Source organism: Lissotriton helveticus, chromosome 3_1 (assembly GCF_964261635.1).
Source record: "Lissotriton helveticus chromosome 3_1, aLisHel1.1, whole genome shotgun sequence".
Taxonomy (NCBI): Eukaryota; Metazoa; Chordata; class Amphibia; order Caudata; family Salamandridae; genus Lissotriton; species Lissotriton helveticus.
The window spans coordinates 330,817,470-330,839,214 of record NC_136061.1 but is presented as its reverse complement, the minus strand read 5'-3'; the positions used below and the strand labels follow the sequence as shown (position 1 = coordinate 330,839,214).

At 42.2% G+C, this 21,745-nt stretch overlaps 1 protein-coding gene across 3 annotated transcripts in view; it reads right to left on the bottom strand.

Annotated features, from left to right (window-relative positions):
- The window catches only part of CTNS (cystinosin, lysosomal cystine transporter), a 385,893-nt gene that overhangs the window by 117,609 nt on the left and 246,539 nt on the right, over positions 1 to 21,745 (bottom strand). For all 3 annotated transcript variants that reach the window (XM_078679945.1, XM_078679944.1, XM_078679943.1), the window contains 2 exons: positions 8,250 to 8,349; positions 8,029 to 8,148 (listed from right to left, as the gene is read on the bottom strand). In XM_078679945.1, the coding sequence (XP_078536071.1) occupies positions 8,029 to 8,148; positions 8,250 to 8,349 (220 nt within the window). The remainder of the gene's footprint in view (positions 1 to 8,028; positions 8,149 to 8,249; positions 8,350 to 21,745) is intronic.

Genomic DNA, 21,745 nt, shown 5'->3' with positions numbered 1-21,745 from the left:
AAACAGAGCCATCATGGATAAAGGTATAAAAAAGGGATTTAAGGCGAGGGACCACAGAGGGTAGAAAAGTTTTATAAAACATAATCGGAAAACCGTCTGGACCAGGGCCTTGCCAGAGCGTGTAGCAAGAATAGCAGAAGATATTTCCTCCGACGAGATAGGACAGCCTAATTGAGCTCCATCTGCTGAAGAAACCGACTGATTAGGAATAGTTTGTAAGAATTCCTGACATTGGACAAAAGAAGCTTGATTAGTAGGGGTGTATAACTTACCATAAAAGTCCCGAAAAACTTCAAGAATTTCAGTCGTCTGAAATTTGGGAGTGCCGGTTGCATCAGTGATGGAAGATATTTGAGAAGATTTAAAATTGGATTCCTAGTACTTCAATGTAGCAGCTAAACATTTACCAGCCCGGTTTTTCAACAATAAACGTTTAGATTTAGAACTCCAATATGAGCTCTCTTGGTGACTATAGAATTATATGAGTATTTTAAGTTCTTAATGGTTTGCAAAAGTTGGGGATCTTTCGAACTACGAAAAAGAAGTTTGTGATGTTTAATGGAGTCCGCCAAGTCCTGTAATTCTTTTTTGATGTCCGCGTTTCTCTTCGCCATACATTTGATGATATGACCTCGAAGTGTGCATTTAAAAGCATCCCACAACACAATGGGGGAGCTGACCGAACCTTCATTATCAGAGAAGAAATTGGCAATCTCTTCCTGTAAAGCCAAGACTTGAGGCACATCGTGAAGAATCTCAGTATTCATCCTCCAAGAGCCAGTTCGTTGTGTAGGGGTCAGATGTAAGAGAGAAAAGGAGACAGCGGCATTGGTCAGAAACAAAGTAGGATGAATATGTGGAGAAGACGAGATCGGCACAAGAGATGAGTGAACTAAGAGATAATCAATACGAGAGAAACTAGAATGAGAGGAGAAGAAAGAAAAATCACTGCCAGTAGGATTATGAAGGCACCAGACATCCTGAAGTGTATGGAAAGAGCACATATGTAGTAGTTGTTTGTGAGCTCGAGGAGGGCGGAATGAGAAAGCTGAGCTTCTATCTAATAGGGGGTCTAGTGGTAAGTTAAAGTCGCCTCCAACAATTAGATTGCCTTGATGTGGAGTATCAGCTAGTTTCTTGGAAATCTTACGCCAGAAGGAAGGATCGTCATTGTTTGGAGCATATATATTCAAAACATAAAGATCAGTTTGTCCATTAGAAAGTCTAGACAACAACCAACGACCTTCCGAATCATGTTCCGCTGAAATCACTGATAAACCAGAAGTTTTAGAAACCAACGTAATCACACCGTTTTTCTTGCCCAAAGCATCAGAACACACCACATCTAAGACCCAATCTTTCCTCAGAAAAAGCGCCTCCTTATAGGAAATTTCCGTTTCTTGAAGTAGCACCAAGTCTGAGGAAAGAGATTTACAGTAATCCAAAATTTTGGCTCTTTTTACTGGATGATTAAACCCTCTAGCATTAAGGGACATAATGTTCAAACCAGGCATAATCCCACAAAAGTCCAAAATCCGTAAAAGATTGATGAAAGAGGTGACAATCCACAAATTATATTAGATATAGACAGAGACGATAAAGACACCATAAGACAGTAACACCAGCAGAAGATCCAGGAGATAAGAGAAGAGGAAAGAGGAAGGAAGGAAAAGAAGAGCGAGAGAAAGGGGAGAGAAAAGAGAAAAAGGAAGAGAAGGAAAGCAAAAACCGCAGGGGGAGGGCCATGAAGGGCCAAATTCATGCACGGGGGGCATGAAGGGACAAGCAAGAGGGGCAGCCAGGAGAGACGTAGAATAGATAAGTAAATCTCCTAATAGAGATAGAGGGAGACAGAAAGGAATAAAAGATCAGAGAATTCATGAGCCCATGGAGAGTAGAAGCAAGCAGAGGAAAACTGAATAATAAGAAAAGGTACAGGGTAATAGAGCTAGATTAACAATAAAATACAGCTAAATCTCGATGAATAGTAACTGAATGTTGAAAAAGATAAATTCAGTAAGGAAGAGCATCTGAAAGAACAATAAGTATGAATACGTGTAGGTAATCATAGTAAATGTGTAGAGCCAAAAAACAGAAAGACCATAATCAACCCTATGCAGTTAGTTAAGAGAAAACTGTATAACGAAGCAATCAGTATAAACTATAAGAGTGCTATATCAGATAGTAAAGGGTATAAATAAAAATGTAAGTAATACATCACCTCTACATGAGTGGGTACAGGAAAACACATAAAAGCATAAAACAAAGAGACCTAAAAGAATATATCGAAACCAATGAAATCTGCGAAGATAAAACTGTGGAGCTATCAAACCGCTTATACATTATAGAGAAACATCAGCAGAAAGTCTTATAATAAGAACAATATATATAACTATAGAAAAAGTAAGAAGAGACACGAAGAAAAAGAAAGAGGGAATCACGTCGTACATGAGAAAGAAAAAGACAAGAAAAAGAAGGAAGAAAAATAGACATGCATGAAGGAAGGAAAAATATGAAACAACAGTAAGGCTAAACGAAAGTGGGAGTACGGAATGGGCATAGAGTACAATGTAAAAAGAGAAGAACTGAAGAGAAAAAGACATAGGTAGCACATAATAGATAAGTTCACAAAGCAGTATAAGTTTATAGGTCGAAATATTAAATAACTATTAGTAAACGTATCACAATATTAATGAAAAGAGAAACATCCTGACAGGAACAGAAGATAACATCCTAACAGGAGCAAAAGAAACAATCTATAGCACAAGCATACTGAAGTCAAGTGCCAGAAGAGCCAGAAGCTGGAGAGGAGTACATCTGGAATTCAAGCTGGTTATCCAGAAAGGAGGAGAGCTCAGAAGGTTCCTCAAAAAGTCTCGAGCGACCCTTGAAGGTAATACGAAACTTCGAAGGGCCAACGAAGGAGAAAGGAATATTCATATCGAGGAGGCGTTTGCGTAAATTGAGAAAGCCCTTCCGTCGGAGAACAGTGTCTCTGGCAAAGTCTTGTGATATAGCAATTCGATGACCTTCCCAAGTTACCGCCTTAATCTTCCTCATATGAGCCAAAATCTGTTCTGAGTGTTGATGACGCAGCGGTTTAAAAATGACGGCATTGGTTGAGCAGCTGACTTGGGACGGAAAGTGGGCACACGGTGGGCCCTTTCAATTTCAAAATCCTTCTGAAAGGAAATTTGGAGGGTCGCTGGAATCCACTGGTACAAAAATTCTATCATAGAGGAGGCTGACTTCTCTGCTTCCTCGGGCAGACCAAAAATGCGCAGATTGCTCCTCCGATTCCAATCCTCTTGTGCAGTGAGGTCTCTCCGTAATGCCGCCATGGAGCGTTCCATTTGATGAAGCGACTTAGATTGTCGTTGCGCAGTGTCTTCCACACCACTAATTCGGGTCTCAGCATTGGTAACTCGAAGAGACAGCGCTTTAAAATCATTACGAATAGCCGCCACTTCAACTTGTAGCAAGTCCGTATTGGTTTTTGTAGATTGCGCAATATCATGGACCGCATTCAAGCGAGATAAGATAGTGTCCAAGGTGGAAGTAGAATCCTTCTGTGAGGACTCTGGAGTAGGAGATGTTTGCTTAAGCCTCTTCAAAGCACCCTTAGAATCTTTTGTGGTGGGAGAAGGACCCATGTTGTCAGCCATACGGAGAGGTAGCAAGAGAGCGTAAAGGAATCTCCGTATCTCTTGAAGGAACACACCTCGTACTAGATGGCGAGCAAAAGCCAAGAAAAGAGCGCCACAATATAAGAGAAGCTGATCTAAGGAAGCAGGCTCAGAGAGGTGTACCAGTAGAACCCAAAAAAGGTGTCATAAAAATATTACGACATTGAGGTAAGGGGGAAACAGCTCCAACGTCGTAATCATCGGTGAATAGAGACAGGTTCTGAAGGGAAAACTCGAGCGACGACACTAAGCACAAAATGGCGGACGCCCGCGAAGTCCCGTGAGCCGCACCTCCGAAGACGAAGAAAAAACAGGTTCCTGATGGCGAAGAATGGTGAAATGCCTGTCAAGTTGGTCACGGCAGAATCCGCAATTGAAAATGCCATTTTCAGACAAGAAACGCCGCCTCTGGGGATGTAAAAATCGTCCTGGCAGCCTCAAGGGTCCCGGAGTTTAAGCACGGACCGCCATCACACAGCGGCGCGCAAGCCACGCCCTCCTGGTGCAGATAGTTATTGAATATTACAAAGGGTCTGAAATTCGCCGAATAATTTACCCTTCCTTTATAGTTTAGCGCACGTTAGATATGACAAAACACACATTCAAACTCAGAAATAAATATAAACTCAATTTTCTCAGTCAACAGGAGATTCGCCATCATAATCTTGGGGCCTCTACGGGGTTTAATCCGGCACTGGCTGGACAGACGGGGTCAGGCATTGCAGGGAGACGACACATGCTGATTGCAGGGAAGTGGAAGGAGGGAGGGCAGGCAGAAAGTAGGCAGCGCTGGCTGAGTGCAGGTAATGTTTGCAGAGAGCAGACATTGAGGACTGGCAGAAAGCAAGCACTGCTTGCAAAAGGCAAGTTGGGTCATGCATTGCTGGCTGACGGCAGATGATGTATGGGGAGTGCATGTTGGGCGGGCAGAGAAAGTATTGATTGCAGAGTACAGATAGACTGATTCAGCCAGGGCAGGCAGGCGGATAGCAGGTAGTGCCTGTAAAGGGCAGGTGGCATTTGCAGAGGACAGGCAGTGTCTGCAGCGGGTATGTTGGGGTCAGACATTGCCGGCGAAGGCCCATGGTGTATGTAGAGTAGAGATGGTAGAGGAGGGCGGGCAGGTAGCGTTTGCAAAGGGCAGGCAGGAAGAGAGAGCAGGCAGCTCAGGCAGATGACAGATGGTGTCTGCAGATGGCAACAATGCAGAGAGAGGACGGGGCTGACAGAAGTCAGACAGGTAGGGCAGGTAGATAGCAGGCAGTGCCTGCAGAGGGCAGTTTGTATCTGCAGAGTCTAGTCAGATGGAGGAGGGCAGGTGGCCAGCCAGGGAGCGGGCATCGCTGGCAGAGAGCAAGGAGCCTTTACAGATGGCAGACAGGCCAAGATGGCAAGGGCAGGTGGACAGTAGGCAGAGTTTGTAGAGGGCAGGGTGTCAGGCATTGACGGCGGAGGGCAGATGGTGTCTGCAGATGGCAGACAGGAAGGGCAGGCATTGCCAGAAGAAGATAGGTCAGGAGCACGCAGTGCCGCAGAGAACAGGCCGTGTTTGTGAGCCCCTCTCCCGCCCACCTCTAAGTGCCCGCCCTGTGCCGCGCACATTGACTCTCCGCGGTCGGTTTTCCAGGAAGCCCTGCTCCCGGGGCACAGCTCACATGAAATGAGGTGGCATCAACCTGCGGCAGGTGGGGGCATCTCTGCGTGCCTGGAGCTGGTGGCAGGTGGCGGACTCGAAGCTGGGACAGAGTCAGGGGGGCTGGGAAGGGCAGCCGGTGCCAGGGGCAAGAAGGTCACAGGGGGGTGGATGTGGACTTTAATGTACCTGATACTCAGTGTGATTACAGCCTACCCTCAGTGTGGTATAATAATCTAGTCGGGTTCTTGAGTTAAGTTCAGTGTCCATTTTTGTGAGAATAAGATAGAGCCAGGAAGGCATTCACTAAACTAAAAGTAAAATAACATTTGACTGGCATTAGTATGACAGCTGCTTCAAGCAACGTATAAACCTCTGACAGAGGCAGAACGGTGCACTCTCAAAGTGAAATCGGCATGGCATGCTGTGTCCCGTGAGTGCTGGATGGAGGCAGCCCTTCCTAAAGTAACAAGCCCGGCCACGAAAGTGACCACGCTGTGTTAATTAGTAACCCATAACAACAAGGGAGGAATGCGCACCTCGAAGCAAGGAAGATTAGTTTACTGTTTGTGCAAGTGGTGGAGGCTTGCTGTGAAATCAACAAGCGCGCGTTTGACGGGAGGCAGCAGGGGTGGGCAGAGAGGAGGGAGCCTGCGCTTGTTTCCCTTGCGGGAGCGAGCAGGAACCATCTGTCAAATCTCGCTCCCGCAAGGGAATCGCCAAACGTGCACGCATTGCCATTGAAGGCAATGCAAAACGTGCACGTTTTTGGCTGAAATGGCGAATCGATTGCTAAAGGTCTCCTTCCTATGCAGCGCATGTGCGCTTCGTTGGCGAGACCTAAAAAGAAGAGACAGACAACGCTACATTCAAGGCCTGAAACTCGAGAACACCTTATATCCAACGCAGGTAAGAGAACCCAAAGATCTACATTCCTGAAAACTACTGAACACTGGACTATTTAGGAGAGCCTTATATTAGATACATTTAAAATTTAATTGACATCCCATGGAGCCAGAAAAAGAAGCCACATAACCATTTCTATATGTTAAAAAATGAGTACACAACAACATATCAGCTCAGACATATGATAACATCAACATCCATGAAGCACAGGGAATCTTTGTAGCAGATGATAATGCGTCCACCTCTGCCTGTTTAGGCTGATACACAACAAAGTATTGTCACATGTGGCTATATGTGACTGAAGAATGTGGAATGGAGGACCCGTTACAGTTAACTAAACTTAATAGGACCACCTCACCCTCTCTCATCACCCATCTGACTGATAAGCATCCCAAAAGTCCCATTTTAATGCCAGAGCACCAGTGAACTGATAGTAACTGAAGCAAATGTAACACCGCTTTTAAGCAAAGGCCACAAACCATTACTCTAAATGAGGCAACATAAATAAACAGATAAGTGTAGGTAAAAGGTCCATAGGTGGGCATGGCAAATTTTGTTAGAATGAGTGAAAATTGTCCATAAACAAATATGAACAGAAATCAGCCATGTATGGAAAAAATGATCACAATTACAAGTGAATTCAACAATAGAATATTCCACTAAGCAGTACAACGTGTAAATAAAAATTTAATCAACCCTTGCACAGACCTATAGACTGCCATGAAAGCTGTTTGGACTTTTGGGATTTTCCCAAAGAAATCCAACCGAAGTTCAGTGAAATGTGAGGTCAATTAAAACATTTTTTAAAAATCCTTCACAAATATGAAGGATCCCTTGAGGATAACATTTGAAAGCCTCTCGGGTTTACTGGCTTGTACAAAACGAAATTTCTTCTTAAACGAGTCTGACTCAAAAGTGTAATGTATGTATTAGTTCCTTCTAAAACAAGCAAAAAAACATCATGAACTTAGCTTCATTTTCATAACACCGCCTCATGTTAGCGAATCCAAAGTGCTATCATCAATACATTGTAGAAGGGTAAGAGAGCTCTGGTAAGGACTGAGGGGCGTATACAACCATGTACAGAGTGGATAACAGAGGAATGGAAACCAATTACCCAAAACTACCAAGTTTAAGATCCAGAATTTGTAGTTCCAAAAAAACTAATGATCAACTCTTTTTTTATACAGAGATGTAAAAAGCATATGAAGAGGCCATCCACCCAAAGCATTTCACAGAATCAATCTCAATAAAAAATAACCTCTGATCCATTCTCCTCCTACATCCCATATAGTATAAGCCATGTCTGTATACATATAAAAACAAATACAAGCCTCCCTTCCTAAACAGTGTCCACTGAATCAGCAATTGATCCCCTCCTCGTATATCCTCATACGAACACATGAATAATGTGTGCTGTATTTATTTGTCTCTCTTTTGGCAGTGGTCCTGTTCAGTGCTTTATACTGCCACTGCCCACAGAGGTGGGCAAAATTAAAGCACAAAAGAGACCATTACTGGAGCCTGTCGTTCAAAAGACGCTCGATCAAAGGGTACAAGTCTCCTGGATGCCCTGAAAATATGGGATGCCGTCCTAAGTGTTTCAACCTCTACAAGTGCCTGGAGATTTAACTTTACAAATTGCTATTAAATGTTGTTCTTGCAAGCAGTCTTCCTGCACGTCATGCAAAAGTAATCTGAGGTGCCAAAATGTTTATCATTGAGAGAACTGAAGGACCAATTTCTCTAAGGAGAGCCAAACAGTAAATAGATATATAACATACTTGATAGGAGAACACCCACCTCATAAATACAGCACTGGAAGATGACCACAAGTGTCAGCACCACGGCATGGAGGCTGAAGAAGACATCGTTTGCATCCACCGGGATTACACCATTGGGATAGATTAGAAGAAACTGCTCCTGTACAAAGTAAAGGTAGCTGTATTAGTCTGACGATCTGTCTACACAACACAACGAAACAAAAAAAAACTTGGGAGAAAATGTAACGTGACTGTTCCTACCTTGACGAACGCCACCCAGCCCAGTCCTACGTTGAAGACACTGTACGCTATGAAACCCGTCATGTTTAATGCCAGGTAATCAAAACTGAGCCCAACAACACTGCAAAAACAGGAGGAGTAAAATGTGTTGAAGCCACTTGCAGAGGTAAGTTTACCAGTCTTAATGCTGGCAGTACATTCAACGTCTTTAAAAATAAAGCATCAAAACACCACAATAATAATGTCTAGGCCAGAAGGTTTTACAAAATGTTATAATAGAATGGAGATAATTACTCTGCATGTCCATTTCATCTTCTTGGGTGTTCTAAAAGGGGGGAAACAATTATGTGGAACCTGTCCCAATCCAGAAACTCTTCTTGGCTGGCTTTCAATGCAAGTTCCAGCAGATTCTTGCAAGAATATACCAATTGTTTGGAAAGAACGTTTTGCATAAAAGAAAGAAAGCGAAAGTTTCACAAAAATGACAGAATATTGCATTATACTTACCAATAGAGATCAGCAGGGGTTCAAACAAAAAAAAAGTATATATTGGCATAAACAGTCGAAAATCGCTAATATGGAATGACAACAAGATCGGAGTAACCCAAGACTATACTAAAGAGGCGGTTTTCAGGAGGAAAGGCTTCTTAGCCCTCACTGCTCTGAATATCAGCTTCTCCTTTATCGACCCAGACAGATTCAAAATCATCATAGAAGACATGGGCCCAGATGCATAAAGCTAAAAACCGCTCGCAAAGGGGCAGATTCTCAGAATCTGCCCCTTTGCGACCGGTATTTTGTCATTTGGGATGCCTCATCCCAAATGCAAAAATCGCAAATTGAGAATTCGCTAAATTGTGATTACTTGCATTTAAGGAATCTCATATTGAGATTCCTTAAATGCAATGCATTAAAGTTTAAAAAATAGCGATTTCGCTAATAGGGTTCGCAAATTACCATGAAGTACAACTTCATGGTAATTTGCAAAAACTTTGAAAAATGCACTAAAGTGCATTTTTCAAAGTTTCATGTTGCGCACACACATGCCCTAAGGGCATATGTGTGCGCAACATATGTGCTTAGATCAATTTCTGGGGTGCAACAGGGTGTCCTTTGGACACCCCTGCACCCATGAAATCGCATTCTCATTTTGAGATTCGCTAATTGCGATTCGCAAATTGAAAATTCTTCCAATTCATTCCTATGGGCCTCTAGGCCCATAGAAATGAATAGGGAGGTATTCCTTAATTGCGACTCGCAATTTGCGAATCGCAATTAAGGAAGTTTAAGAAATCGCTATTTTTAAAGTGATTTCTTCTTGCATACCATTTTGCTATTCCTTATTAGCGATTCCTTATTTTTCCCTGATAAGGAATCGCAAAATGGATGCTTGATGCATCTGAGGGTTAGTTTTGATGTACGCACTGAACTTCAATCCTACAATCCTCCTGATTCATCATTCGTTCTGGTCCTGTGCTAGATCACTTGATGATTGTTCTGAAACATTCTTCGCTCAGTCAGATAAGACTCAGCCTCTACATTCTCTCCACACTCTTGATGTATTGTGTTTGTGGATGAGGCATCTGATGTTTCGATTATTACTGATGTATCTGATATTGTTAAAGTGATTATGTCTCAATTTGCTTGTTTTTTAAAATGTAAACTGTATATGCTAAACATAAAACCAATAACTTACAGCCTACATCCAAACCAACCTAAGTCTTCATGGCTTTGAGCGTATTTGTAATCACTTCACCTCATCCCATTTTTCCTAACACGCATGACATCAAGAAACCATGATTTTGCCATTCACTCTCAAATCTCTTGGAGCAGGACATGCCTTTGCTTACTCTGACTCCCTCGCATGACAAACACAATATTTCTGCTGGGAGCTATCAATCAACTACACCAGCATACAACACAGCCTCAAACAACTTCGCTGTCCTTTTTACATTCTTCCTCACAACATCCATCACCATAAGAGTCTCATATCAACATTTACCTGTCCACATTAACGGACTCACTCTTTCCATGCTAACACTACACATTTGCCCACCCCCATAACTCACCACTCATATACTAGGACAACATCACTTCTGGCCCGCATGTCTGTATGTGACAAAACATACCTACCCCATCATTGATGTTTGGAGCAACACTCCTCCCTTTACAGTACAGTGATATGGTCTAAGCGGGTATTCACCTGTAGCTAACATTTATTCCAACCCTCAACTCCTACAACATAATAGCCATTTACTATCCGTCCTATATGATATCTTGCCGTTTGTTATTGTTATCTCATGGTGACATTGATAATGTTATGTGATTTTAACAGGTTTGTCTCAAGGTTTCATAACCGTTGGTTTATTGTCTTGCTGTGCATGTTATTGCATACTTTTCTCAGCCAGTGTATATTACACACAAATTCCGAATCATGGTACTCAGTTAACGTACAAAAAACACTAAGCAGCAAACTAATGACTTTATACGTATTTCTACAAGGTTTAAGTTTGCTTGCTCAAATAGTTCAATGGTTTAATTTTACAAGGTTGCCTTACCCTCGATCTTGCTTGATCAATTGCCCGCAACAGCCAGACAAATCTCCCAACTGCCAGCTCCTTGGTGACCACTGTCGCCTTTTTCAGTGTTTAGATGGTTTTTTGGACTTCCGATTTATTTACTTTTCTCTCTTCCACTCTTATGCTTCTATCCCCCCTCATTTCCCTACATCACTCCTCATTTCTTAACTTCCCTCCCCCTCTCACCCTCTCCCCTTTTGGGGATATCCCAAGTTTACTAGACCGGGTCCTCCTACTCTTTGGATTGTCATATTCCGCCCTAATTCTACACAACAAGCACCATGCCTAATAACACTCTTAAGATCTTATCACTTAACATAAAGGGCCTCAATCATCCGGTCAAAAAAAGGAAAATAACAGAATACTGTCACAAACTGAGAGGAGACATCCTCTTGCTTCAATAGACAGAATAGACAGGACATCGCTTGAAACCTCCTAAACAATTGGTACTCGGATCTGACTTGCTCCCCTGATTCCAATAAGAAGAATGGTATTATCACTATCTTGGCCAGGACCGCAGGTACTAAAGTAATCAAGAATATAAACGACACTAAACAATACAGAAGGGTGAAGGGTCATCTCACAAATCATCAAAGATAACCAGAAGCTATTTACAGTCAACATATGTGCGTCAACTGCAGACTGCCCCACTTTTTTGGTTGACCTGAACAAAAAGATAAATGAAATTCCAGAAAGCTCAAAAATTCTACTGGGTGTGGATTTTAACATACCAATCAATCAATCAATGCATTTGTAAAGCATGCTACTCACCCATGAGGGTCTCAAGACACTGGGGGGAGGGGTTAGAGGGGGGTGCTGCTACTGCTTTAACAGCCAGGTCTTGAGAAGTCTCCTGAAGGTCAGCAGGTCCTGGGTCTGCTGCAGGTGGATGGGGAGGGTGTTCCATGTCTTGGCGGCGACCGACTTTGACCTTGCTACTGAAGGTAGTTCAGGCCAAACTGCTACCCTCGATCACTTATGGTAGCAAGGCTATGCGGGGAAGAGATGCTAAAGAGCCAGATAGCACACAAGTTAAAGCTTATAGAACTATCTTCTGCCACACGCTCAAATAAGGCTGGAGTTTGGCCTTCAAAAACAAGTCTTAGCCAGGTATGGCGCATATATCATCTGTTGGCACAAGATAAGAAGTGCCACTACAAACACGCTAAACTATATGTTGTGGCACGACATAAAACACAGGGAGTTCTCTCAGGCAAGAAATCACATTCAGTTAGCCTTGGAATATACCAAACTCTCTGATCTTTGGGATGCACAACTCGGCCACCCCAACCTCCAAAAATTAGTCTGGAAAAACATAAAATCAATCTCCTTACTGGAGGACAAGGCGAGCTTCTCGAAAAGATTTCACGCCTGGATGACCCTCAACTCCTACAAATCACTCATCCCACAACCATACTTTAACCAGGGCTATCCCAGAGCTATAAAAATGAACTTTTTAAGGTACAGACTGGGGATTCTTCCATGTACCCAGCATCTACCACCATGGCTGAGGACAAATTGACAAAATACTTTCAGGCTGTGTAACATCAACAATGGCAACATCCTTCATGGAATCTGCCAATGCGAAGAACTGAACCAAGCGCGGCAACAGTTCCTTAAAGAACCATTTAAACAGAAAGGCATCCGCACCAGAAGGCAAGCGGTGCTGGCATGCTTAAACCCAACAAATATCCAACTAAACTGCAGATTGGTAAAATTTCTGACGGTGGCTGAAAGGAAAATGCCAAAAATATCGAAAAATGCTCTACAAAGCTAGCCGCCTCAAGCTGACCAGCAGATGGGTGAAAGGACTTCGCGGAACCTTATCAAGGATACCTACCAGCAGCAGAGGGACAAATCTTGCAACAAGCAGAGTCCATTCGGAAGATGAGACAAATGGGCAAGCTGGGCTGGAGTAAGGAAAATCTGAGAGACGCATATTCCAGCAATGAGTGAATCAATGACTTTCTCAAATTAGTACAATTGAACTATGATTTTAAACTGTAATGAATTTTCACTCTTTGGCTTTTTTATTGATTTTAAACATGGATGTTTTAGGAATTTTGTAATGGTATTATTGCAACAGTTTTAATTAACTTTGCAAAAAAAAAATAAACTTGAAACTTGATGTCTTGGCGGCGAGGAGGGAGAAAGACCTGCCGCCGGAGGTCACTCGTCGGATGCGGGGGACGGTGGCAAGGGCGAAGTCAGCGGAGCGAAGCTGGCAGTTCGGGGTGTAGAGGGTGAGTCGTATGTTGAAGTATGCTGGTCCGGTGTTGTGGAGTACTTTGTGAGCATGGGTGAGGAGCTTGAAGGTGAACCTGTTGTTGACGGGTAGCCAGTGCAGGTCTTTTAGGTAGGATGTGATGTGGCTGTGGCAGGGGATGTCGAGGATGAGTCGTGCGGAGGCGTTCTGTATGTGCTGTAGTCATTTCTGGAGTTTGGCAGAGGTTCCCGCATAGAGGGCATTGCCGTAGTGCAGTCTGCTGCTGACGAGGGGCTGGGTGACCGTCCTTCTGGTTCCGGTGGGGATCTAATACTGGATTGACTATCCCCCTGTAAACTTAGATCAGGAAAATACCATACACAAATGAAAAAGCTTACCACTATACAATCTAACCAACATCTAGAAGCTTTATAACCCAATAGGTAGACAGTTCACTTTCTACTCACACCCTCATAATTCTCCATTTAGGATAGACTATATACCAACCACTGAAAAATGAACTCCCTCCTGTATGAACCCTATCATATCTGACCATACTTGGATCTCAGTAGATGTCATGATATCCAGCATCCAAAATCCTGACAGACTTTGGCCCATCAATGACACCCTACAAATTGATCCCACTTGTACAGAAAAAATAAGGTCTGCTATTTTTAACCATTTTCAAGAGAAGGCCTCTCCCAATGCATCTCCCGAAACTCTCTGGGAAGCAATGAAAGCCACTTGCAGGGACCAAATGATCAGTATTATGACCAACAAAAAAAAATCCAACAAAACTCTGGAGGAACACAAATCTGAAGTCAAACAGCTTGAGTGGGAAACAGTTGGAACACCGCCACGCTTGTTCTAAAATCACAAGGGTAACCACACTTGCCTTAACCATGCATGCGTTGTTCCATCACACAACCAGCTCGAGTGCCTCCTAATTTCAAAACACTCTATTGAAACAATCAACAAACTCAAGGCACTAAAATATCAATATTATAAACTAATAAATGAGAGAGCGCATAGCTGGCTAAATACTTACAAAGAGAAAAAACTATGCAAATTCAACAAGGGCGGGAAGTTCTATGTGAGTTACCTAAAAGTGAAAAGCCAGAGCTCCTCAACTACTGCAATCAAAAGTAAATTAGGTAAAACAAACTAAATCAATGGCAAGGTGCTTTGCACAGTAATCGATTTACACAAAAAGTATCTAGGATATAGAACCGCACTTATTTAGATAATGGGAAATTTAGTCACATATGGTGCATTGACCAAAGAAAACCAGATCCTTTTGGTTCCCTTTGTAGTGAAAAACCTTCCCCAACAGACAAATGCAAGAATATTTTGGTCCGCAGACAAAACAAATAGTCTGTTAGTTTAATAAAATTATTCACACAGGTCTTTGGGGCATATGTAGGCAGGCGTTTGCGATTCGCAAATGCCGAAATTCGGTGAATTTCGGCGTTTGCAAATCGCAAACGTTGCTTTGGTATGTAGGTGCACATTAGCAAAATAAGGAATCGCAAAAATTGCGATTTTTTATCTTGCTCAAGCATTTAAGGAATCGCAATTTTGAGATTCCTTAAACGCTATGTAGGAGTGAATTTTAAAATGCGATTTTGGCTTAAGGAATCGCAACATACCACCTACTCCAAGTAGATGGTATTTTGCGATTACCTTTCTAAATGCATTTTTTTTTTATTCAAAGTGCCATGTGGCGCACATACATGCCCTTAGGGCATGTATGTGCGCCACATGTACTTAGAACAATATCCCAACTGGTATTATTAAGCTAATTACTTGAGCAGTACTTGTCCTTGTCCTTGTCACTTGCGCAGCCGTAGTGTCACAACTCACTGCACTCGTGCACCTTGTACTATTTTATGGGCTGATATCTGCTAATTGTTTATTGTTTACACAGTGCTGTCTTGAATTGTGTTTACTTGCCATTATCCTTTAACTTTCCTTGAATATAAAATACTGCTCTATAGCATTGTTATGAATATTATAACTGACTCCTTGATTCTTGTAGGATAATACTGTATAGATATCCTCCTTAAAGTACTGCTCAAGTAATTAGCTTAATAATACCAGTTGGGATATTGTTCTGCATACAACTCCTTTACCCCAATCCCAATAGGTTGATGGGTTCATACTCCTGTTTTTTTACATATACATGTACTTAGAGGCACATTCCAGGGGTGCAACAGGTGTCCTTTGGACACCCTGGCACCCTTGGAACTGCGAATCTCAAATTGCGATTTTCTCATAGAAAATCGCAATTGGAGAATGTATCCCCATTCATTCCTACGGGCCTCTTAGCCCATAGAAATGAATGGGACACTCATTCCTAATTGCGATTCGCAATTTGCGATTTGCAATTAAGGAATATTAGAGATTTCAAAAAATTCGCGAATTTTTACCTACATTCCATTTTGCTATTCTCAAATAGCGATTCCTTAAAAATCGCTGTTTGGGAATCGCAAAATGGAAATTACCTACATATGCCCCTTTGTTCCTTCAATCTTTATTTTCTTATAATTATTCTCAGTAGCCAATGCGTCTCGTCCTGTTGAAGGACTTCTTCAGGGCTCCTCAATTCGTATGTTTGTCCCACTGAGTGTCCTATATTTGTGGACGCACTTGTCTTGGGCTCCCTATAAAATTCCGTACGTGATCATAGTCTCTATAATGGCACAGTGCATTATAGAGACTAGGATCACGTACGGGTGTATCCGTTTACGAATGGGTCTACATTGACCATATACTCTTTGAGAAGTCGTCCGTTTAGTACCCGCCTGCTTTAAAAGTTTAGGCTGAGGAAGATTCAAGACTGAGGAATTCAAGGTCTTATTTCATGATGACTGAGGCATGCCTACTTTGAACTGAATTTTATAGGGAGCTCAAAACAAGTGCGTCCACAAATATAGGACTATACTTGAATAGTGATACAGAAGAGGGATCTGATTTTTATTGCCTGACTTGAAGAGGAGGGGACGCCCAGTGGGACAAACATACAGATTGAGGAGCCCTGAAGAAGTCCTTCAACAGGACAAAACGCGTGGGCTAATGAAAAGATTTATAAGAAAATAAAGACTGAAGGAACAAAGACCTGTGTGAATAATTTTATTAAACTAATGGACTATTTTTTTTGTGTGCGGACCAAAATATTCTTGCTTTGCACAGTAATATAAAGAACTCCATAATCCAGATTAGCATCCTAACATCACAGACTGCGAAAATTACCTCAGAAACATAAAATCTTCCTTCACTCAAAGAAGCAGGCCAAATTTCCATTAATAAACCATTTGAAACGGAAATAATAGATGGGCACTAAAAACAAAGAAAGCTCCTGGGCCAGATGGCTGCATGAGCCTCTTTTACAAAAGCTGTCAACCACTACTCATGTCACATCCAAAATCCCTCTTTGGCGTTTACGCCTAAAACGTTAAAAACTGGCCCGAACTTCACAGAAGCAATAGTAACAGTCATTCATAAAGACAAAAAAGACTCATTAAACACTAAAACTTACAGACTGATCTCAATACTCAACATAGATTGCAAACTGAATGAAAAAATTCTAGCCACCAGGTCACTTTCATCACGAATACACCCCTCACAATTGGGCATAATTAAAGGGAAACTGGCCTGTGATATCAGAATATTCGCGAATGTGTTCGAAAAAGCTCTTCTCCACTCCCCTGCGATGGCCATTACCTTAAGATTCAGAAAAGGACTTTGCTAAAGTCTCTTGGCCTTTTTGAAGATCAGCAGTCTGCAAATTCAACATTGGCCCCTCTTTTGAGCTGGTGGTATTTGTAGTATATGATAATCCCTCGGTCAAAGTAAGGGTAAACGTCTCTATCTCAGAAAAATTCAAACTTTCTCAAGGTTCTAGGCAAGGTTGCCCCTTCTCATCATTACTCTTCCTTTATCCATAGAACCCCTTCCTTCTAAATTGCGTCACAACTACATCATCAAAGTCATCCCTTTTGGCTCTACAAGTCACAAAGTAGCGGCCTATGGATGATGTCCTCATCTTCTCTGAGGATGCAGAATCAGCCATTCTGGAAATCCTTAGCCTGAATAATGCCTATTCCAATGCCCCTAGTTACACAATAAACAAGGACAAAACTGAGGTCTTCCTTCTCAACCCTATATGCATCCCTGCAATTCTCAGAAACACCAACCTCAAATGGCAAAACCACCACTTGAAATAACTGGGTCTACAACTAGGCACGTCAATGTCCCAATAGCGTGCACACATTGAAAACATGTTGTTGAAAAAAATACAGGACCTCATCGAGACGTGGTCGCCCTAGAACATGATGCGGTGGGGCAGACTAGAAAGAACCAAAATGCTAACTGCTCTACATGTGAACTTAATAATCAGCATGTTCCCTCTTCAATTAGCAGACTCTTTTTTTAAACTCCTCAAAAAGGCCACTACTCAACCCATTTGGCGAAGTAAAAATCCTAGACTTGCTACTAAGATCTTATTACTAGACAAAGTGAAAGGTGGAGTTGGTTTTCCCAACTTTAGAAATCTCCAAATGGCATCTCTGCTCAAACAGTCCATACCCTGGTTGATTTCCAACCTCCTACTCCACCCCCATCTGGACAGGCATTGAGAAAGACCTCTTCCTACCATTTAACCCCCTTGCTGCTTTCAAAATTAACCACTTCAAGCCCTCACACACCACAAATATACTTAGAGTTACAATACTTGCATTGAAACATTTGGACAAGAATTGTACTATCCATCACTCTGGTACAACTTACTAAGAAAAAATTGAAGATAAAACCCTACATCGGCACTCCTGGCCAATCCACAAAGTCCTATAAATTAAAGATGTGATCGACAAATCCAACCCTACTCCATTCTCCCTACAACAAGCCTCCTCCAGATCTCTAACAAGGAATTCTATAACTTCCTAAAACTCAAAGTGGCGATCAATGGCAACCACCTCTTCTGGAACGCACAGAACGCAGGTATACTTGAGAAATGTGCCTTACTTACTTCCCAAGACCACCAAGCCTCAAAAATTTACAAAATGTTCCCTGAATTCACGTCCAACCCTAAACGCAAATACCAAAACAAATGGTCTGGCCTCCAGCACATGATTTTTTATTGCCCCTTGCTCTGCTCTTACTGGGAAACATTAATAAAACCATTAACTATATCTTCCACTGTAAAGTAACTATGGACCCAGTGCTAATCTCCCTGGGCTCCCCCCAACCTTCCAACACTCAATACTACAGAACTCCTAGTATTTGATTGGCTGCTCACATTGAGTGTCAAACCGATCCTCTGCCATGGAAAGATTTAAAATCTATTTCTTACCACACTTGGTGAGCCTGGGTTTGTTTCCTCAGAAGTGGGAACAATACTATCTTAAAACAAAATTTCAACCTTGAATAATCGAGACTGCTTTGGTTACCCACTGTTTTGGTCACCCTTAGATGCTCACATACAAACCAACTCTTCCCCAAATAAAGGTACTGAGTGACTAATTCCCAACTAACCTCCCTGTTAAAATAAATACTTGGGATATGTGTATCTGCTCAACTAAATACTTGGGATAAAACCAAATCCCACCCCACAATTCCTTATTCCTCCTGTTCACCACCTCTCTCCTATCTTCTCTTCGCTTTCCACTTTTCTTTTCACAAGAACTTAACCTCCACCGGACCACCGAAAATATTTTCAAAAGCTGAAGCAACCAATTCAGTTTGTCATATGGATTGATCTATACTTTTCTAATTATCTTGACGTCTGAACCATATAAATGTTTTTTCTCCTACTGGACTTGCAGGAACTAAAAGGAAATCACTGTAGCCCCTTTATTTCTTATCTATACCATTCTATTCTTTTTTATCCTTTGTTCAGGTTATAGTATTTCTGTCAAATGGAAATGCCTAATAAAAATATTAAAATAAAAATAAAATAAAGAAATGTGGGGTTGTGATGGGAATCGGGTTGGGGCAAAGCTACCCCAAACAGCTGTAAAGGATCCAACTAAGTAACCTCTGGAAGTATTACCAAAATCGGAAGTACTGGAAGAAGTGGTTATTGTAACAAAAAAATAAAGCTGGGGGAAACATGGTGGAGAATAGGAGGGTGCACTTGTTGTATGTCAGAATATATAGGCGAAAATGATTGCTCTGCCATATTGACTACTAAAATATTTCGAATGTAGGTAGATATAGATAAGTAGAGATTACCTTTCTTAACTCCACATCTACATACCATAAAGCTATATTTATCTACAAAGAACGTCATAATAGCCATCATTTGGACACAATTTTTTAGTAAAGCTCTATTAAAATCTCCATGTACTGGCAGGATTCCAGGTGCTTTGGATGATGACAAAAATGACAGTTGCTTGTAGTGGAAAATGAGGGTTGCAGGAGCTTTGTACATAGAGCATATTTTTCATGTGAATAATCATATGTTAAGAGAAGACTATTTTAACTTCAGATAATTGATGATGATAAACAGGATAGGATCAATGAAGGTGACAGGAAGCAATTCAGACTATGAAAAAATGACAATGTTACAGAAAGTTATGGAATTTCTTCTTTTTTGTGTGTATATCGATTTCAAACAGGAGTGCACAATTATTGGTCTTAAAGGATGGGCATGTTGCATTCTGGACTAGTTGTTGCAGCGAGTACAGATGTCAAGCTTTCAAAGGAATATGGATTTGGGTGCATTCTTGGGCCAGCTGGGATTGTTAGTCCTAAAAAATGTAGCAAGAAATACATTGATTTTGCTCTGTGTTAAGGGTGTGAAAAGGAAATAAAATATTTGCACCCATATTATGTAATATTTTCTGTCCGACTGGGCGAACCGTAAATTTTAAAGAAATTATGTCCTTAGCACCAAATTTGTGTTCTTAGTTATAACCTAATTGCTTATTAAAGGTGCCTCCATTATAAGCAACCAGTATCCAGCTTCAAGTTCCACAATATCTAAATAAGAACGGTAGCGATACGGAGAGTACTCCAACTTTCACAAGTATGAAGTGTTTGTGAAAGTCGGAGCACTTTCCGTATAGCTATAGTCTTTTTTTTTTTTAAATCTTTTTATTTAACCAACATCGGCATAATAGCATATAACAATTAGCTTGATATCAATGTATGCATGACATTTAGAGGCCACATCGTTACACATTACACTTACAGTAAGGACCATTCAAGGAGAAAACAATTTGTCATGTTCAATACTCTGTGGGGGTGCGCAAATATCTCCACGATTGGAGTTCCATGGTGACCATGTGCGGGACCATATTTTGGGACAGCCTCGAGCAGTATACACTGTCTTTTCTCTAAACATACACCAGTCCACACTAGAATCCCATGCCTCCAGAGTGGGGGGAGTTGTTGCTCCCCAAGACTGAGCAATGTTTTGTTTGGCGAGTATGAAACCCAGAGTGGCTCATTGCGTTTGATGTGTAGTGAGGTCGGTCGGATCCCATATATTTAACAAGCATCTGCGTGCTTCAGGGTAGGTGTTAAAGGCAAGGTTTGAATGAGTGTGCATTTCCATATAGTGTGCAAAAAGGTACCAGTCAGGCCACAACGTCTGCGACAGTCACCTGTTTCCGCTCTCCCCATCTGTACTAGCCGGGGGCCGATCATATATATCCTATGCAGGATTTTAAGCTGAACTAGTCGTAACCGAGCTGGAATAGCCACTACCCGAGGAGATGATATCGCCTCCTGCCAGTCCTCGTCATCTATTTCTATGCCATCTGCCTCCCACTTTTGTCGCAATGCTGAAAGGGGATCTTCCATGTTATGTATTAATTTATTATAAATCAATGAAATGGTCTTCTCTGGAATGTGGCCATCCAGTATTCTGTCCTCTAGCGGGGACGTCTCGGGAAGTGATGTGCCCCTCGGGATAAGGGAGTGCAGTGCATGGCTGACCTGTCTGTAGCGGAAAAACTCTGTATCAGCTAACTCATGTTGGCCCTGGAGGGTGGAAAAGGGTTTCACTCCTCCCTTCTCCCAGACATCTTTGTGATGTGATGTGATGTGAAAGGCATTTATAAAGCGCAGCATACACCATACGGTTTCTTGGCGCTGGGCAAAAGGACAGAAGGTCGCTACCTAGGCAGTGTGGGGGAGAAAGAGGCGGAAACAAGGGTTAGGACAGAGAGGGGTGAGGGGGACCAGAAAGAGGAGAGGGATTTTCAATTTTAATTATAGGCTGAACAAAATAGGTGAGTCTTGAGGAGGGATCTGAAGTGAGTGTAGAACGAAGCCGACCTTATGTCCAGGGGGAGGGCGTTCCAGAGGGAAGAAGCTAGGAACGAGAATCTTAGGCCTCCCCATTTCTTGCGCTTGACTCTGGGGACTTTGAGAAGAGCCAGGTGAGCAGAGCGCAGGTTACGGGAGGGGACATAAGGATGAATGAGCGAGGAGATGAACGTAGGGCCTAAGCCGGCCAGAGATTTGAAGACGAGGCAGCCTAACTTGAATTTGCAGCTGTGCAGAAACAGGGAGCCAGTGCAGGGATTTTAGCAAAGGGCGGGTGTGGTGGTGCCTCGGTTGATGGAAAATGAGGTGGGGCGCCTGATTCTGAACAAGCTGCAGACGTTTGAGTTGGTAGTCAGGGATGCCAACGTAAAGGGAATTGGCGTAGTCAATTCTAGAGACGACTAATGCCAGGAGAGCCAAGGTTAGTGAGGAAACGCGTGATTTTACGGATTTTGCGC